Below are 20,931 nucleotides of genomic sequence, written 5' to 3'. Positions count from 1 at the left end.
AATTTTCATATTGACTTCTAGATTGATGCTTATTCGTCTGTAAATCAAATATGAATCTTATGTTCTAGATCATCCAATCCTCCAAATACTGGAAACTCGAGTCGGCGACAAGATGGCTCTCGACTTTGTGAAGAAGCAGAAACAACGATTCGCCACGACGTAAGCGCATTACGTGCTGAGGAAAAAGGAGAAAAAGAAAATCATGGCGGTTGAATCGCAATTGCTATCAAGACTTGTATACTAAGCTTAAGAGTCAATGAAGAAAATCGAGGAGAAGAAGGAAGAGGAGAAAGTCCATCCCTGCGATATATCGTCGATTCTCACTTTCTTTCTTTCTCTCACGCACTCTACCTTTCTGCCTATCTTTCTACCAGCCTTCATCCCAAATTCGTCAGATCTATTTCAGTGTAAATCGTGTTGAATATAATCGGTGTTGGGTAAAAAAACAGAAAAAAGAAGAAAAAAAAAAGAAAAACGCAGTGAAAGAGAATCGAAAGAAATATATCGGAACTATTTTTGTGTCGAAGAAGAGATGTGTAAAACAGAACTACACAACACACAAGAAACAGTAAAACACGTCGGTGTGACATAGCTAAGGTAAATGTTTAAAAGCCGTCTCGTCAGGCTTGAAGCGACACCGGAGCGACCGCAAAGTTCTTTATCTTACATTTTTTATACAGGGAGGTCCAGACATCAAATATCTCGCGCGCCCTTGCGAGAATTTAAGGATTTTCCTAGAAAAAAAAAAAAAAAAACACGAGTGTTCACGTTTTCAGATAAACTGAAATGACAAGACTTCCCTTCGCGATCGCATAACCTGCTTTTCGTCTGTCGAGTATCAATTGTGAATAGAAATCGGGGTTCCATGATGAGAATATAAATATATTCGACACATGATGACTTTCTTTGAATTGAATTATTTTCTCAACTTCCATAAAAGAGGAAGTCATCGAGGCTGCTCATGGAAACTTTCGTCTCAAACTTTCTCCGATTGTGCAGATTTGATTCACGACAAAATTGGGAGGAAAACGCAACCTCTTTATTATCCTCTAAAATTACCATTTCTTATTAAAGTCATGTAAAATAATTTGTTAAAAAATAAGTTGTACAAATATGTTTCTCTTCCTTCAGGCAATGCAGCGCACAACGAATAATAATATTAATGGCTAACTTACAATTAGACATCATTGATCACAATAATCCATTGTTGATTGGGAAAAGATTTAGTCAATGAATGTACAAAAGTATGTGGAAAATTTATGCTGAGTAATAATTACTTTTAACTGCCTGTTTTTTAATCAAGTTAAGAATCGTTATAATATATTTCTAATAATCCATATATGATGCTTTTCCTCCCCGAAGAGTAGCCGCGCCGCTTCAGCGTCGCTTCGCCGACGCGAATCAAGCCGAGAAGGTCGATATACGATATTTTTCTTACTCATCATTAGCTAAAGTCTTCTTTCTATCTTTTCACCATCTAATCTTCCGAATGACTAAATTATCAACGCAGCTTTTCTTGCTGAACCGCTTATACGACGAAAACGGAGATGTTTCTATCAGAACGCTCTACTCTGTTATTTCTGCAGCATCGAAAAAAAAGAACAAAATTTGAGAATGTGTCAGAAACACAAATTTCGCTTTCAGACATAAATATTGTTGAAAATTAAATGTACGTTTCACTGGAAAAGCGTTCTCTGTGTACGTCGCCCTCAGTACTAGATTTTTCTATTGAATTTTTATTTTGCTAGTACAACATGCTATTCTATGTAGTCTTTCTAACTTTCTGATACTGGCGAATTCTTCGTGATTAAAGCATATGTTAAAGCACTCGTAGTGATTGGGCAAAAAATGAATGTTATTTGAAAACAAAATTAATATTAATTTTTTAAAGTACAATTTTTATAACTTATTCGATAAGTCAAATTTTAATCTCATTTAGTACAAAATAACAGATTGAAATAAAAATAATGCGCCTTTTTTATCAAATATGTCAAGAAAATTTAATATCTTTGTTTTTTTAGTAATTTACATAAATAAATACTTTGCGTTTTTAGTAATTTACATAAATAATTGCAAATACATAATCAAATAACGTCAATATAAGAGCAGTCGCGAATTTATGTTACATAATAATTGATATAAAACAAAATTTAGATGCAGATAAATCGAACGTGCGAAAAACTAAGAAAGGAAAGAAGGCAAAAGAAAAAGAATTCAGTCAAGCGCACATATGTCAATTTTCCTAATGCACGTATTACTTCGTTACATAATTATATACAAAGAAAATATGATAATTATACATACGAGCGCCCCGCGTAACACAACTTAATATTTTGCACGCCTTATATAATGAAAAAGAACCAGCAAAAGAGAAAAGAAAACGATTACGAAGAATAAGATTTATTTGTTTAATTATCAATATATTTTATGCATCCAATTAAACTTTACTATTTACTTTTCCAATCTTTTTCAATCCACCCAAAAGGTATGTACGATCTATCTTGTATCGTGAGACAAATAAATTAATATAAATGTTTGTTTGAGTGATTAATAATTTTCTCTGGTTGACCACATTAATTTATCGACTATCATTAATTAAGGGAAATTTCAATATATATTAATATTTAAAGCTAGATATGACAATACTTGATCAAAGAATGTTTAATTTACTGCTTTATTAAAAATATTTTGTCTTATAATGTTAACATTATTTTTAATATTATTAATTATTTAACATTATTAACTCTGTAATTTACGTAGCTATAAATTTTGTATAAACAAAAAATTTAATAACTTTTTTTATGTTAAATGAAAGTAATATTATTAATTTTACTTTCAGATTTAATAAATGTTAAAATTTTAGATAAATAAAATATTTAAATTATTAGCTAGGTTCTTGATCATGCAAATCGTGCGACGGACTATCAGTTTTAGCTAATTGAATTGGATTTTCTTCCGTTCGTATTATTGGGTCACCATCAAGTTTCTCCAAATTTGACAAACGTCGTGCAACTTCAAGTCTCCATTGCTCTACCTGCAAAATATGAGTATATAAAAATAATGAAACATTAAAAATTTTTGCACATTTATGAAATTTTAGTAATCTTGAAATAATATTTAAACTTGTTACAACACAAAATACATTTAATTGTGTGTTCCATTTTATTATAATAGGTATTATATATAAATATTTTTCTAGTTTATATTTAATATTTTAAAGAGTAGATTCTCCTATATATTATATCTGAAAAAATCCATGTTAAATCGATAGTCGCGCATCTCTCAAAGTTTATTGTTGACGTTTTTTCGTAATGCTGATTGGTTCTCCCGTTGTGCTTACTTCGTGAGCTGCTGTCATCACAAAGATCAAGATATGAATATATCGATAGATTTTTTAAATCTATGTCCGGTTGACGTATTTTTTTAAACCTATGTCCGGTTGACGTATTTTTTTAAATCAATATCTTATTGAAGTGATTTTTTAAATCAATATCTGCTTGACGTATTTTTTTAAATAAATGTCCGGTAGACTCATTTTTTTCAATTTATATCCGATTGGCGTATTTTTTTCCATGTATGTTTGGTTGACGTATTTTTTAAAATTAATGTCCTGTTGACGTATTTTTTTAAATCAACATCCGGTTGACGTATTTTTTTTAATGAATATCCTTTTAACGTGTTTTTTTAAATCAATGTTTGGTTGACGTATTTTTTTAAATCAATGTCTTATTGACGTGTTTTTTAAATCAATATCCGGTTGACGTGTTTTTTTAAATGATATACCGGTTGACGTATTTTTTTCAATCCATGTCCGGTTGACGTATGATTTTCAATCTATGTCCGGTTGACGTATTTTTTTTCTACCTATGTCCGGTTAAACATAAAAAAATCTAAGCATACAAAATATGTGTAAAAATATAAAAAAGAAGAAGAAAGAATTGTGAGAGTATAAAGTAGGAAAAACTAGAATGTGGAAAATATTTATGAAGACTGAAAATTCAAAAATAAAAGAATAAAAGAATTTTACTTGTTACATGTTCTATTAAAGAATTCTGTAATACAATAAATACCTCGAGACTTTCGTACAACGGATTACCGACGAAAACTAGATCCCGAAGATTTACAAGCTCTTGTAGCCTTGCGAATTCGTTCCATTCTCGCACCAAGTTGTTAGACATATAAAGCACACGAAGATTTCTCATTGCTTGGATGCCCTTCATCTTCTCAATGCAATTATAGGAAATCCAAAGCTCTTCGAGAGTGTCGCCTAAAGGTTCAAGACCTGTGAAACCTTTGATTAAGTTACGACCTAATGATAGGATCTTTAAATTTTTCAGAGTTCCCACGCCTACGACAGAGAAATAGAACGTATTTAAATAGATAATTTAATTTTGCATGCAACACAATATTTCTATTAAAATTTATTGTTAGTATTACTATAATTTATTATGTACTAATATTAAATTCCAAGCACGTTTTATATCGTTACAGTTATCAATAAAAAAATGTAAAATATGTTGTGTACGTAACAAAAATACGGTACATAAATTTAATATATTGTGATAAAGAATTTTTATCATGACTTAAGCTGTCTTAAACGGTCAGAATAATTGTCGCACAAAATTAAATAACATATTATAATATGTGAACAACAGTAATTATTATAACACGAGTAAATTGATAGTAACAATTGAAGGCATTAACACGCACAATCCATTCGTAGTAATGTAAAATTTATAATCATATTTACATCGTAATGTGTCACCTTACTGAGACAGTCACACGCTTGAATTATGCATGCATTATGCATCTGATGTCGCAAGTCCGAATATGCATCAGTTCTGATGCAGCATCTAAAATGTATCGCGATTTACATAAATCAATTGATTCGTGAATAATCGTTGATTAATTAATGCAAACTAACGTTAAATGCAGAAAAAAAAAAGATAATTCCAAAAATTTATAATCTATACAAATACATACATGCTTATTTTTTCTTATGTTCATGAGAAGAATATATTACTTTCTAAACAAGTTGGTTAAATTTAATTATTTATTAGATGCAACAGCACACACGGTAATTATTTCAACAAGAAAGTCGTATTGTCATATAATTTTACGCGACACTTATTCCAAGTCATCCTGACAAGTGGAATCTTTTTGCAATTTTATAACACATATTTTACCTGCAATCTTTTCAATCATATTTGTCGATAAGGACAGCTTTTCACAATTTGTCAAACCTGCCAGAGCATTGTCCATCTTTTCAATAGGCGGCCACTGAAAGCTTAAAATTACTTCTGTCGCCTTAGCGGCGGTTTGTTGATTCTCTTCCTCCCATCGCCGTAAGGCTTCTTTACACGTAGTTGGCTTTGCAGATGCCATTGACGGATTGTAATAAAATATATCTTCCCAACATTGATAAAAACTTCCAAAAGATCTATTAATTTTTTACTTATTATATTCATTTCAAGTGTAAAATATTGAACAAAACAGACACACATACATGCGCACATCTTATTATGCTAATATTGCAATATAAATAATATTACAAAAAGTATGATAAACAGAAACGTAATTACAAGCGCGGTAAAATATTTCATTAATGACATCATTAATTAAAGCAGCATCGTAACAACAACTACGCTAACAGTAATTACCGCTAAAAACACAATTTACAATATCCAAACTTAATTTCTTCGAAGTATTATCGACGCTATCACATCATTTAGCAAAATTAAATATATCATTGAGCAGTGTTAGAAACAATATGTTTGCTTGTGTTGGCAAATGCATAACCGAGTAGAAAAATCGCATTTGACGCTCGTTAATGAGAGCTTGCAAACACGTGCAGCTATTCTATATATCATGTCAGCTAATATATTATTTTATCTTGTATATAAATATGCAACTACCTTGTATATAGTCAACAATGGACGACGATAAGAATATTCAATTTCCCATTCTTTATTTTTATAATTTTGCATTAATATGTATATGAAATTGAAGTGTTATGCATACAAATCGGCTCTCGAATACACTTTGCGCTCTTCATCGTCGGTTTTTTTTTAAGTGCTACTGCGTCCAGATAACACCCTGTGTCTCGATACCGTTACATACACGTGCACGTTCTGAGGTTACAAGAACCGAGTACTTGTTTTCCTGGTTGCGTGGCAATCTGCCCGCTGCCATGGCCAGAGCTTTGCAATATCTCCAAGCAAAATAATCGATCCACAAAGCGCATGCGTCTGGAGTGAGTATTTGTTAACCAAGTGTCCCGATACTAATGATTTACGATAGTTATTGGTTTGGAAAAAAAACAAATAGGATACGGGAAGAACGCACGCCTGGCGTACTATCGATAAGCGATGACGCGCGCTGATTCGTACACGTATTTGAAGACGCAGTGTTAATGACAATTGCGAAAACAATGAAAGCAGCTTGAATACTGCTAGATGAGATTAGTAGATTTTTAAAGTTCAAAACTGTAATTGCAACAATCATAAACACATTTATTTTTTTTTAAAGTTGAATAAAAATAATTTATTTATTTTAACTTTTTTATTTAATATTACGTATTTAAATAATTTAATTTAGAAAAATTTAAATTAATGTTGTTTTATATATATAATAAAATTATTATTTATAGATACACAGATTTATTAATTTAAATTTTAAACTCACATATATAATATGGCAAACGCATGCACTGTTAAATATTATTATAAATGATGTGATTCATGCATCATGTAAAAATTTTTACTTATCTTAATCAAGCAAACAGAAAAAGAAACTCCTGCCTCATATCATAATGTCGGATAAAAGCAGAAATTTTTTATAAGCATTTTATTAACCAAAAGGACTGGCAGTATTGTCACGTCACGTATTACAGCGAGCAGACACAATGACATTTTAATAACTAAGTTACATTCATAGCTTTCGGGAGATGTGCTAATGGCACGAATAAACAAGGAAATTTATCGGTGACGTAACTTTAAATGTGTCTTTAATTAGACGGAAGTAAACTTATCTTAACTTGGCATTTTAATAAATTTTAAACTGAGCTCATAATAATTCATATTTTTAAGAAAGAAAGTTACGCCACCGAGAGCGTACAAGACGGCAATTTCGCAGGTGATATAATGAATTAACAACAAATAAATATATCGATAATATATGTATAATAATAGATTATACAGTGCGATACTCATGGGGCTTACACTGAGTTAGCTTAAATTACAAAAATACGCAAAGGCACTTGGTAAAAATTTTCCGTCTCTCGACCGAGAAACTTTTCAGGATAAGTCCTTAAACTCAAAGTTCACACAGTGTGTTCGTCACAACTCACATTTGATGCTACGATCGAATTAATTAACACGACAATGATAACGGCGATAACGACGAATGCCAGAAAGAACTTTTAGAATTTTATTCGTGGATCAGCAAAAGTCAAAATATCTTTAAAAATATTCATACAACGAGGGAAGGAAAGTCCATAATTTATTACTGTAATCCGAAACGTTAATTTCTCTTATACGTAGTCTAGGGACAATGAAACGTTCATACGACGAGGGTAAAGTTGGTCATTCGCGCATTGTTCCCGGTATTTAGTGCACCAGTTCTACGCACTCAGATTTTACGCTACATTCGTATAATTCGGATACACGGGCATAGAGATCGCAGAAAATAGACAGCTTTTATAGACACTCTCCTTAAAGATTCGAAAAGGATATCTCTCTTCAGAAGACTACAGTTTTTCGGGTACATTACGCCGCCGCTGTACCCATCCTGTTTCCCGCGGCGCGCGCAAGGATAACACGCAACATAATGCATTTCATTTTCATTGCGGCAGAACATTGCACACAAAATGCCGCACATAAATTATGTACTATATCAATATTGGTATCACACATATCGGTACAAAATAGCGGATTACAAAATAATTGATAGAATATTCGATTAAGGAATTTACAGAGTCAGACCTCAAACCGCTAGTTAAAAGTCACTTAAGTTACGCGATTGTATGATAACTTTCAACGTATCTGGAATTAAAATTTGCAATCGATGTAATTATCTACTTTGAAATACAGATGATCAAAATTATTCACGCACGCGCAACGTATAGATCTGCTCGATAGCGTAGGAAACATCTTAGCAACATATATAGGCAGCTTTACATTATACTTTTTCTAACCGTAACAAACACGTTAGATAGCAAAGTAACCTCATGACTTTTATGTACAACTTAATGTCAAGTAACATTAGCATACTGCATCAAGTTCTGGCCTTATGCTCATTAATGGACTGCGAAAAGCCCATTGGAACGCGAGAAATTAATGGCACTAGCAAGCCAATTTAACGACGCGAGGGTAACGGCGGTATTTTGTTTACAAATGCCGTCGTTGATATAATGCCGTCAGGTGATAGAATCGACACCGGTCAACAGGGAATTAAGGATGTACACGTACAGATGCTTGCACAAGTATACGCTTATACGTATGTTTCGTTATATACATGTACTAAAATAAAAATAAAAAAAAGATTAACCGGTTTCATCATTATACAATAAATTCGTTAACTTAATGGCGACTAGTTCGCGCCATGGTCCAGTTTGATTCTTTTTCATATCGTCACGATATCGATTTGAACTTTTGACTATATTATTGAGGGCTGCCAAATTCAATGCTACTCGTAATTACATAAAATTAATACGCGCCATTTAAATACCTATTTGCTAGAGTTTCCTCTTTAACAAGTGTAGAATACTAACGAAAAGTGTACGATCGGATAGAACAAGCTACGAGAAATGCGTAACAAAAATTTGTCGGAACATCAATTTCTTCAATGCCAAATTTGTTGTTCAAAAGATTTCAATGAGTAATTTAATAGCACTATTTCATCTTTCGAAAGAAGTGACTGCGAAGAAATTTATCTCGAAAAAGATGCTGATAAGCAACGCTCAGTCACACCTGAGACTGAAATGGCCGGTTAATAACTTACATTTCTCACGAGGTAATTCTAGTTAAACGACCGTGGAATCGAGTGACATTTTCTCGTCCCCATACACCGTGCGCGTTAATTTTCACTAATTGGCACTTTGTTAACCCGATGCTAATTATATCCATTTTGGTCCACGGACCAATTCGCCCTTCCTACAGGATTACGAAATACTCTCGCAAACACTATCAGTAGCGAAGACTTGATGTTTGATTCTAAAATAACTTTAAGCTACGTACATATTGTTGACTCAAAAGATGCATCCGCTCCGCACACATTCAGGCTACATTCTCACGATCCTTTCTCGACGCGCGGAAATTCCTTCAACTCTCGAACTCTAACTTAAAGTTCCCGTCGAGAAGGAAGTTGCTCAAGTCATGTTATACTTACGTACTAATAAAACAGAAGTCGGGCAGCCCAACTGCGACGTTCTTTTTTTTATCGTAGAAATTTAAAGTACGTGGAGGTTTTCGCAATTCTTGAATTTACTATCCTCCTTGCCGAAGAGCCAGGTCAGCATCTGCCTGGCTTTCATGCTGGCGCGCACGACGCCTCTGGATTTGTACCAATGAGCGCTACCTTCGCTGCCACCGCTGTTTCGATTCTCCTGGACCACTTTTAAACGGATCTGGTTGAGTATACCGACCAAAAGCTCGTCGACGTTGTGATTGATAGCCACCGACACTTCGACGAATTTCGCTCGGTAGGTGCACGCCAAACATTTTCCATCTACGATTCACAATACGGAAATTCGAGATGAAGAGTACAATGGAAATAGAGAAGTGTTTAAATTATCGTATATCTCTGATATATGATAATAGAGAAATATGATAACAGATGACTATAAAAAATCTTGGTTTTTCGAAATACAAGTCGAGAAATGAACTTTGTAAATATGTCTCTTCAGTTTAGAATTTGTTTAAAATTTTAAACTTTAAATCTAAAATTATTTTTTAGTAATAATGTAAAATATTCTTTTCTAACATTCATGCAAATTCTACATTCATAAAAAGTTAAATATCTGAAATAATCATCGCACGTGCACACGCTACACACACGTACAGATATAGTGATCCTTTTATTTTAGAATTTGCTTGATGTACCATATCATGTTAACTGAACGTTCAGTTTTATAAAGTGTCACAAAACCGTGACTAACCATGAAAAAACGTATATCTAAAAAAGAAAGATGTTCCGCCTCTTACCCTGGGGCGAAACCACTCTGGAACGAACCAAATCGACCTTGTTCCCGACCAGAATAGCCGGTCTAGCACGAAGAAGATCTTGATCGTGAAGTCGAGCGAGATATTCCTCGGCCCTTTGAAAGGACGCCTTGTCGATTACTGAATACATTACGACAAAAGCGTCTGGCAATGGCATTTTTTCCAATTCGGTCTGCACAAATCGAATTTATTAAATTAAAAAAAATTAGAATTCTATCCGCTTATTTAAAAAAAGAAGTAAAGTAATCTGTCGCCATATGGAGCTTTAAAGCATTATACATATAATAAATAAGAAAATGATTCTTACCTTAAGATTAGTTATGTTTAAGAATTTAAGCTCACTTTCTTCACCATTGAGCATCACAAAAACGGATTGCTCACTTGGCACATCTGAAATGAGAAAAATCAGAAATGAAAGATAAAGATTATCAAATATTTTTGAAATAGAATATGTTCATGATTAATTCAATGTCCTAGAAGGTGGCATTCATACGTTTACACATTTTACATATAATATATATTGTCTTTTTTTCCCAATCATTCTATATCATTCGATTAACTTCCCATTTTAAGCACTAGGTTATGCATAATATAAAATAAACTATAACAATAATGTAGTTGTATGTATATGTATATTAAAATGCAAAAAGCATATATTTTGTTTATTCGAAGTTAAGAGAACTTTGAATAATTATTCAGATAAATTAAGATGTGTTATTATAGCATCATGTATGATATAATAAAGGTAGCGTTTAAACAAAGAGAGAACTTTAATTAGATCCCGACAAATGCTAATATCTATCTCGCAGCAACTCATACAATGAGATAAACACCTTGCAATATTTGTTTCCAGTGAACTCTATTCTCTTCCTTTCTTTATTTTCGATTTATTGTACGCTTCTATAATATACACTCGAAGCAACGATATATCATTATATTGTTAAATGAAACAGAAATATTCCAATAATAATTAAAAAACAAAGAACTTTTAAACTTTTTATTTTTTTCTGCAATCAGCGCGTAAATGAACAGAATACAATCTATTCGTTTATTATTAATAAATATCGATTTTCTGATAAAATACAAAAGCAAATTCGAAAGAAAAATAAATGATGGAAGTATGATTGACGGAGGAAAATTATTTTTAAATAATGATATTCAAATAAAATTTTTTTCAAAATAATTATTCATTATTCAGGAACACGTAATCAAATTTTTATGCACTTTGAATGCTGCTGCAGTTTTGCCCTGCAACACTATTTTCAAAGTATTCTGCGATAAATTTTGAAAGTTGCAAGATATTCTTTGAAATGTAGGCGTAAATTCGCAACGTTGAGTTTCACATATACTTGGCTGTTACCAGAAAATGGAGGTTAACGGTCAGACGTGGTAGAGTTGACGGATGTATACCTACTTTCGCGAAAATACGAAAGAAAAAAAGAAAGAAAGAAAAACTGGAACGATTCATCTCTCCATCGCTCCAACACAAAGCATATAGCGTGAGTCAATGAACGAGAAAGGCTATATCTATGGCACACTAGTTGCATCTTCTATCTTATATATTCAGTTATAGAAGATGCCGAAAAAATTTGTTACAATTGTAACCGAGTTAGTAAAATTAAAACACTACGTAAATAAACTAACGCATACAAATTTATGTTTTTTTATGTAATGTAAAAAAATGGATAAAATTCCAACGCAAATAACAGCGCAAAACTGCAAGAATTTTCAGGGAACATTTGACGTAAGAGGTTGTATACATATTTTAATATTTTTACAAGGTACATAATAATCGTGATTTAAATGCTGCATCGTTTTTTCAGACAAAGAGGTATTTTTCAAGAGATAATTAGCTCAATAAAATCGTACGTGCAAGACATAACTTGATTAACGCTCAGGATCAAATTCAATTGATGGCCGTGACGGGAATATTATGCATGCTAGAAGGGACTGACATTTTGGGGTTGCAAGATCGCTGTGAAATACGAATAAATATCGCGGAAATTGGCGAAACAAATTTACCAGCGCAAGCGCGTACTGTAATTTTCCTGGATACAAATTATTGATCTTTTAGACGCTTAAAAGAATATACATTCATATTTTTAATTATCTTAACCGCACAAAAAACTCGCTTTGATCAATGAAAAATTTTCTCTTGTATCCGTACTTTTACAGATAATGGCTGTTTGATATTGAATATTGCGGTCACGTTTCATTTACATGAAATTTAATAAAAACAATATCTTTCACCCGAAAGTAATCAGGGTTTATTTATAAAAAATTTTACGTTTTTAAATCTGCTAACTTTGACAACAAATTTTTTCAGTAAATATCACCACCGCAAGTTTCAAGTAATTTAATTTACAATTACAGTTTCCTATTTCAATCTCAATTATTTTTTCTATTATACTTTGATTATTAAATTATCATACCTTTTAAAATGTCAAAAAATTTATGCTGCTTATTTATTTAATACCTCATCTATATTAATTGTTAATAAATAGTAATAAATTGTTACAATTCTACTATAAACAATTAATTTAAAATAGTATTAAAATGCAAATATAAAAACATTATGTGCAAAATTTATATAGAGAATTTAGAAACATTATAAGCATCTATTAAACTTTTAGTTATAGCAGAATCAAGTTAGCAAAATCAAACCGAATCATTCGATTCCCGGATCTATTAATGTTGCAACACTTGCAATTTCCGCCATAATTCTTCAGAAACATAGAATGTATTTTTGAAGGATTGAGAGCTAAGAAAAAAAGAGAGAAAGATAGAAAAAAGGGGGAGCAGAAGAGAGGAACTCAACGAAAAGCGAGAAGAAGAACAGACGATGAACAGACACGAACTCTCTATGATGTACGCTTATAGCACGGAGCGGACGCAAAATTAACCGCGGCTATTTCCGAGCGGCTTGTTCCTGCACTTTTCTTTTTTATACCTTCGTGGAAATCGTTTCGTTTGCTTTTCGAAGCGGACGTATTCCATCGACTAGCACACACTCGACTCGCGAACGTCATTGCTCCCTTTTCCACGCGAAGTCACGGAACGCGTCGCAGTTGTAGAAGGTCTGAACTGTACAAAATGCTTTGTGCACATAAAATAAAATATGTATTCGAATGATGTAGTAAAATCATAAAACTGTGAAAAACAAAAATGTATATTGTAAAAACTTTAGAAAACAGACAATTTTGAATAAAGAAGATATGTTAGATCAACTTGAAGAATCCTGTAATTGATTATTTTATTTGAAAAAAAAAAAATAGCTTGCGGTAACTCGATTATATTAGGTTACTTTTTTACAATTACAAAAATAATTAAAATGAGAATCAAGGAACTGAATTGTATTAACATCCGTGTTAACAGCATGTTAAAAAGCGATACATATTAATTTAATTTAAAATTTATATATACCAGTTTTATATTTTATATTATATTTATACTTTATTTTTATCAAAAATATTTGTTACAATTTTATATTCTTATATTTAAATTTAAATAACTCTAAGCGTTATTAAAAAAATAACAAATAAAACAAAAAATCGTAATAATATATAATATGTCTTGTAATTAGTCTAATAAGTACAACTTACACGCATTATTAAGATTGTTGTACAATAATACGTATTATATATTATAATATATAATCTCTATAAGCAATCAATTAATGTTTAATAATATTTAATAACAAATATTTAATAATATTAAAAGATAGAATTAGATTTACATTTCTGATTACAACGTGCATTTATTTTTTTCGTTCTCTCCTTCGCGCAGCAAGTTGCCTCTTGGCCTCGATCCCAATTTACAGCAAAATTATCGCGCGAAACTTGACATCAGCCTAAATTCTTTTTACTGATGCACGTCGGTCAATGGACTTTCGATTCAATTTCGATCGTGACTAATCTTAAGTTACACGAAACGCATCAATATGGAATAACTGAGATAGAATCGCGTATGTAAAAATTTTGAGCCTGACTGTAGGTGGACTAAAAGTATTTTTGCCTCTATTTTTCCTGCCATTTTTGTCGTTTTAATTATACCGTTCTCTTTTGCTCATTTCATTTTAGAAGAATGTGGATTCTCGCTAAGTACATCCAACTGTTCCGATAAAAACGTCAGATACATTATGCATTTAAAAACTCACACCGTCATATGAGATTATACGAGTTTCACTTTGCATTGTATTAAAAAAAAAAAAATTTTATAAATTTATCTGGAATAGAAAATATTAAATGAAATTATGGAAATTTTCTCTTTGATATCTAAAAAAAAAATTTATTTAAAGCGTTATACAAAACGTTTTTACTATTACATAAAATTTAATTAACTTGTTTATCAGAAATAACTATTTCATTAATAATTAAACATTATATAATGATAATTAAACACTATACATTCCAAATACGTATTTTCCAAAGAAATTAGAAAATTGTGCATCTTAGAAAATTTTACATCTAATTTGTTTATCAATTTTTTTGTTGCTTAAACATAAGAAAAATTTATATAGCGTAATATATATGCAAATTTACTAAGAATGCAAAATAATAAGTGAAAAATACAATTTTACATAAAATTCAATTATTTAAATACAAGTTGAAAAGTTTATTCTCCAATACTCAATGTTTTCAACATTCTTAAAATTATGTAAGAAAAATCATAAATTTTTAAATTACTTCAGCGTTATTTGAATATCATTGCTTCACTTCTTTGTTAAAATCTGAAAAATTTGTTCCATTAAAAGTACAATATCTCTTTTTACTATAAAATGATCTGAACATAATTATGGCAATCATTAATCATCTCACATAATAGTTTAATTGACCTTTTCATCGATGATGAATCTTCTGCTAAAGGTTTGCCATAAAGCGTTTTGCGTAATTAATCGTGGAATTGATTTTCGCTCCATTTTGCTCACTTTCGCAAAGTATCTCTTTCTACGGAAACCCCGACTATGTTTATAAAAGTAAACATAAGCAAATATCAAAAAATGTTTATAAACATTTTAAATGCTTGTAAATATATTGCAGATCTCAGAAAGTTTTATTTTTTTCTTAAAATATTAACAAAAATTGATCAAAAATACAGTTAACAATTATTATTATTTATTTAAGTTTGAAATCTATAATTTATATAACACAATTCCAACATCATAAATAATAATTAAAGCAAATTAAGACATAATTTGAAACGTACAATTCTGTGATGTATTAATGTATTTACATAATTATGTGTTGATGTATTCATATAGATTATTTATTGTTATAATAATGTTACCAATTAATAACATAATTAAAATTAATGAATACGATTCTATGAATCTTATACATCTAATTATGCAACGAGATAATGTAATGAATACTAATGCATCTTAGAGATAAATTGCAGTATGTGTCATCCAGCTGTACGCGCAGCCCTCATGAAATCATTTGAGCTATTATGGCGCCATTACGTATCTATGCTATAATGTGAACGTAATCCATATGCCTGCATGGTTTGTCGCTCTAAATACAATTATAATCCCGGTGATTAAAATGTACTTTCAGATACACTTAAAAATGCAGGATAAACTAAAAGCATATTTCTCGCGAAACATATAAACGTATCATTTATAAAGCATGTTCACATTAAACTTTACATCGTAACATGAAAAAACATTGTTAAAAGAACGATAGTTAAGAATGATAAGCGAGAATATATTCGTCGATGAGCCAGTAATAACACAATTTGGTAAATGCGTACGCCGTCACATAGAGATAAATGTGAACTTTATGATTAAATTATTAATTAAATTACGGAGGCGTCAATAATGAGGGTAATCAACTGAAGAATATTGATGGAATACATTTCCGTATGTATAATTAACAATAATAGGTAGAAAAATTGTCTTTTTAATGTTTTTTTTTTTTAAGATAATATATTTTACTTTAAGAGAAAAAGAGGATTATCTCATTGGGAGAAAAAGATAAAGAAACAAAAAAATTGTTTTCATCTGAAAAGCTGAGTAATTATTTTAAAGAGAAAGCTTCCAAAAGAAAAAAAAACGAGAGTTGAAGAGACATTTATTTCTTGCAAAAAAACAACAAGAGTCAATCCGTTGATTTGCTTTTGTCTTATTTATCTTTTTAAAAGATCATAGAATCACATAATTGCGCTTTTTTAATTATACGTTGTAGCAATTGCGAGGATTAAAATCTACTGGTACTAACAGTTTTATTTCTTTTTAGATCAATCTTATTCATAATCTGTATAACATTGCAAAATAATAAACAGTAATTTAAAGCGCTCGTAACATTATTATTAAAATTGACAATCAATTTAATTTGAAATATTATTTTAATTTATAATTGCGTCTTTTATCACACAATAATCGACGATAAATCTTCAGTTCATAAAACTGAAAATATACTTAAAAACTTTACATACATATAATTATTATTTGCTATCAAGCCTTGACTGCGATTGTATTTCTCTACATATTTGTGTGAAATAAATAAGATCTAAGTATTTCCAATTGATATCAATTATGAACAAGGAGACGAATGTTATAATTCATAATAGCATATAAAAAGATCTGTGGTCGATGAAAAAAATGTAAAATGTAAGTACAAATGTGATAAAAAGAATGACCGCAGAAGCAACAGGATCATGCGGGGAAACCAGTTAAAGTTGTTAACTTTTTCTTGAATTGGAGCATAAATGCAACAGACAGAACATTTATTCCTTGATAGTGCCGTGCCATTTGACACGGGTCACTGTGTTTTATTCTCGATCTTACTCTTCGCGACAACAAGAATAACGTGTTTGCTTCCACTTTTACATTTTGTTAGTTCACAAACAGAATTCCATAGGATTTAATTAATATAAAAAATTCCATTTTTACTTTAACGATAAATTAAAAGCTCTATTATCCCTGTAATAGAGTATTTTTATATTTTATACGCTGGTTTTATACGTTTGACGATGTTTCGCGTATGCAAAAGGTCCGGGCAGGTAACCTTTGCGAGAGTTGGCACTCTCGTTACAGTTTCAAAACCATTATCTGCGCGAAAGTCGCTTGCCTGCGCGCACTACACATAAATAGAAAATTCCATTATATTGGAATACAAAAAAAAACACGAGAAAGAAAGAGAGAGAGTGAGAAGAGGAGGAGGGGAAATAGAGGGCGCGGATTTTTTCTACCACGCGAGCGTGTCCCATTGTTTGATAGCTCGCACGAATATCGATCGTAATAGCGCCGGGTGACGTCGCCGAACGCGGATTGAATGTGTCCAACTGGAACAAAGCCTCGCCCGTCTCGCTTATCGTACTTTAGCACCAATGAAAGAATCGCAAGAAAGTTTTTCAATGGGAAACAGAAGCTGATTAATTATGGATTTGTAAAACAAATAATAAGTAAAATTAACAAGAAGGAAACATTTTTCATAGAAAAGAAGAGTAGTTGAAAATTGATCACTATGTCAAAAGAGATGTGTACTTACATTTTAATAAGCAAACGTTTATTTCTTTACCCAACGGTCATGTAACAAAGCTTAGAATACGTTGTATTGGCAAAATTAATGGAAAAATGTAATAATTAAGATCAATAATATTTAAACGATGAGAAAGTTATCTCGCGTTTGTTTTAACAGGTGGACATCGCAAGGATAGACGGTTGGTGGAATGGTGACGATAATTCACATCACCGTTGAGACGATATATGGTTCTCGACCTAGATATTTACGCAAATTTTGTATTATGTGAAATATCGCAGATGCTTATGCAATCGATATCGGGTGACAAGCATTTTTATAATATTAATGGTTCAGAGCTTTTGAGCAGCGAAAGATCCTATATTTTACAACAAAAGAAGAAGTGAGGATGACTATACGGAAAAAAATGGTCTTGCTAAAGTACTCGTATCTAAAACTTTAGCTAGATATAGAGATATAAAGTTTTGTTAAACCATAAAAATTATATAGGACGTTCAGACTAGTTGCCTGAATGTTAAAATTTTTACAGCATTACTTATCATGCTTGAGCGTCCTACATAATTTTTGATAGGGTAAAGTCGGTATATACGCCGCAGCTATCGAAAATTTAATTTATTAAGTATTATTTACTATGTTTAAGGAAAATAAATTAGGCTAATAAAAACTTCATACTGTTTACTATTACAAAAAAAATTTTAAGTATGAAATATTTCTTTTCTTATACTTGAAAAAAAAACTTAAAAAAACCCTTGTATTTTTGTCATATAAAAAAAGTGGCGGGATTTACGACTACTCATGTGTAAGATACACGGCGCATCGAAATTTACAAATAATATTTTCAGATATGATATAAAATAACATAATGACTTACAAAATGTGTTTATAAAGTTTATTAGGGAATAAGAACAGTAAATATGTATTCAAAGTAATAATAATGCAATATTAAAGAAATTAATATGCACAGACATCAACAGAGTGCGCATTGTGTTCTCAACATAGTGCTCAACATAGAGTAAGTGCTGCTTTCCAATCACGCAGTGTCTGTATTACGGCATAAATCCCGTTCGCTGAAAAGGCCGTATATCCTAAACAAATGGAATATACAAGATATCAAACTAAATAAAGAATACAAGAGCTATGCACTTGAATCTTGCTTGTATTTTATCCTTTAATATTGTTCTACATTTACATATCATGAAATAATCATTATGCCTTTTATATTTTCTACAGTAATTATTTTACGTAGACGGTAATACACGATCGCGCTACTTCTACGTGAAAAAATTAATTCAATTTACGATATTTTCGTTAATATTAACAATAAAGAACTGTAATTACAATACAATACTAATATAACATAAAGGCACATAACAAAATAGTTCTGAGCAAACTATCTTTATTTCTTCTATTTTTTCTGACTGCTGCGGCGTACATCCCCCCGCGGCGTAAATACCGACTTTACCTTAACTGAACAAAATTTTCTGATCCGTGTCCAGCTAAATTTTTAGACTCTTTAAAACCTTTCCGTGTGCACAAATTTTTGTAAATAAAAACTGTTATGAAATTTTCCATATTTGTAATAATTCCAGATAAATCCTGAGTTAATGTTGTTTTTATGGAATTTTATTTTACGCCTGGATTATATTAAAAATATCTGATATTAAAGATTAAGAGAGACGCGGAAAACGAAGTAACGCAATGAAATATTTGCTAAAGAAATATTTATTTTAATTTCAAAGAATTCGACTGCATAGTGTTTACCAAGCCATTCAATAACGCCTCGTATATTAGAGTTAAGAGATTTTAGAAGTTATCTTTGATATCAGTGTAAATTACATCACTGCTTATACAATTTATTAAAAAATTTAATTATATTACATTTTATTATATATTAACATCCAATTTATATTTGTTTTACTTATCGCGATATAGTTTAGTAATGAAATTTTTAAATAATAAAATAATAAATGTTATTCTTTTTAATGATGAAAGGCAAACATTTATTATTCAAGACATTACATTCTCTTTTACTTTTATATTTTATGACCTTTGCATAATTTTTAATTTGCATTAATTTTTATGAGTCTCATTTTTCTGTTCCATATTTTATTTTAAACATAATGTTAATATTACCGTGTAATATCCGATTTCTACGTACTCGCTACTTCCATGTTTCATAATCGTGGTTGAGAAAAATCAATATTATTCTATGAAATGGAAACAAGGAGAAAAAGTACATTATGATCAGATATGGAATATTCGTTCTTTTTTTTATGTCAAACAGTAGGTTAACATTATTTGCTGTCGTTTCAAGATATCGACTTAAGCGTCTCTCAACTCTCAACTCGTTCAGAGAGAATAGCACGTATCCGAAAGAGCTTAAGGAGCCGGAAACTACGCGCTCCTTAGATGGAGCCTGACACCGTCTTTCACTGTGCGCGCAATCGAAATACACACGGGAGACCGTCGCGTAAACTCGCGCATTATAACAGGATGATCGTGCCGCGTGCGAAGTGTAAATCGTTGAAAATCGTGATAATGATTATTTGCTTCAGAATTGAATGAGAGAAATGTCCAATGATTTCCGTCTATTGTTTTCACGTAATATGTCACGTTTCCACAACGTGGCAAAATATTCTGTTCAAAAGTTTAATCCTGGGTGCTTCCGAACATGATTATGTTTACAAGTTTCTTATCGCATTATGCTCTCTCTTTTATTTATTAAACGATCATTTATAATTACTTCAAAACTGTAACTTACAGAAACTTCTCATTGAATAGGTTGTAAGTTTTATATTTTTCTTATTTGTAGTTCGAGAATAATTTCTTTCATCAAAGATTTTATTTAAAAAAAACATTTTACAAAAATTTGTAAAGTTTCTAATTAAGTTTAGTTGGAAAAGAACCTTTTTATTAAAAGTGAGTTATTTTAAGAATCTAAAATATTCGTGTATGCACATTACAATACATATTAAAATCTTTTTATTAATTACGACTATAACATATATTGAGTTTCTTATTTTAATAAACTATTGCAGTACATTAAACACCATTTTATTAATTATTATTTGAAAGTACTAATTAACAATAATAATTAACACTAGAAGAGTGATAGAACAATAAAAAAGTCGTTTTTTCTCAGACTCAAAATTGCATTTTTTATGCTTTTCACAACGTGAAATGATTTACCGTACACAGTATCGTAAAATATCGTAGTGTCACAGTTATAG

The 20,931-nt window shown here is 30.9% G+C and overlaps 3 protein-coding genes across 7 annotated transcripts in view; 1 reads left to right on the top strand and 2 right to left on the bottom strand.

The window, feature by feature from the left end:
• The window catches only part of LOC105205545 (BAI1-associated protein 3), a 79,209-nt gene extending 77,034 nt beyond the window's left edge, over positions 1-2,175 (top strand). For 2 of the 3 annotated variants that reach the window (XM_011174957.3, XM_011174951.3), the window contains one exon: positions 69-179. In XM_011174957.3, coding sequence (XP_011173259.1) covers positions 69-163 — 95 coding nt within the window. In that variant the 3' untranslated portion in view covers positions 164-179. Of the gene's footprint in view, positions 1-68 lie in introns of all 3 variants that reach the window. The other variant, XM_011174942.3, reaches the window with a different exon arrangement.
• Positions 421-6,558, bottom strand: LOC105205579 (dynein light chain 1, axonemal). The gene is made up of 4 exons (XM_011174979.3): positions 5,916-6,558; positions 5,187-5,440; positions 4,071-4,348; positions 421-3,034 (listed from the first exon to the last, which is right to left on the bottom strand). Exons 2-4 carry the CDS (start codon positions 5,383-5,385, stop codon positions 2,885-2,887), a joined length of 627 nt encoding a protein of 208 aa, XP_011173281.1. The 5' UTR covers positions 5,386-5,440; positions 5,916-6,558; the 3' UTR covers positions 421-2,884.
• Positions 6,559-6,831: 273 nt separating this feature from the next.
• The window catches only part of LOC105205566 (GTP-binding protein GEM), a 38,815-nt gene continuing 24,715 nt past the window's right edge, over positions 6,832-20,931 (bottom strand). For all 3 annotated transcript variants that reach the window (XM_039454903.1, XM_011174968.3, XM_011174974.3), the window contains 3 exons: positions 10,528-10,610; positions 10,203-10,392; positions 6,832-9,726 (listed from right to left, as the gene is read on the bottom strand). In XM_039454903.1, coding sequence (XP_039310837.1) covers positions 9,449-9,726; positions 10,203-10,392; positions 10,528-10,610 — 551 coding nt within the window. In that variant the 3' untranslated portion in view covers positions 6,832-9,448. The remainder of the gene's footprint in view (positions 9,727-10,202; positions 10,393-10,527; positions 10,611-20,931) is intronic.

The sequence above is a fragment of the Solenopsis invicta genome, chromosome 11, assembly GCF_016802725.1.
Source record: "Solenopsis invicta isolate M01_SB chromosome 11, UNIL_Sinv_3.0, whole genome shotgun sequence".
NCBI classification, from domain to species: Eukaryota; Metazoa; Arthropoda; class Insecta; order Hymenoptera; family Formicidae; genus Solenopsis; species Solenopsis invicta.
Note: the sequence above shows the minus strand (reverse complement) of the source record. Positions and strands in the feature narration are given on the sequence as shown.

What these genes read in the sequence shown, in the direction of transcription:
- LOC105205579 (XM_011174979.3), bottom strand. Translation starts at nt 5,385, where the DNA reads ATGGCATCTGCAAAGCCAACTACGTGTAAAGAAGCCTTACGGCGATGG. An exon ending in TATGATTGAAAAGATTGCAG is followed by an intron (nt 4,349 to 5,186) that starts GTAAAATATGTG and finishes TCTCTGTCGTAG; the next exon opens with GCGTGGGAACTCTGAAAAAT. An exon ending in CGTTGTACGAAAGTCTCGAG is followed by an intron (nt 3,035 to 4,070) that starts GTATTTATTGTA and finishes CATATTTTGCAG; the next exon opens with GTAGAGCAATGGAGACTTGA.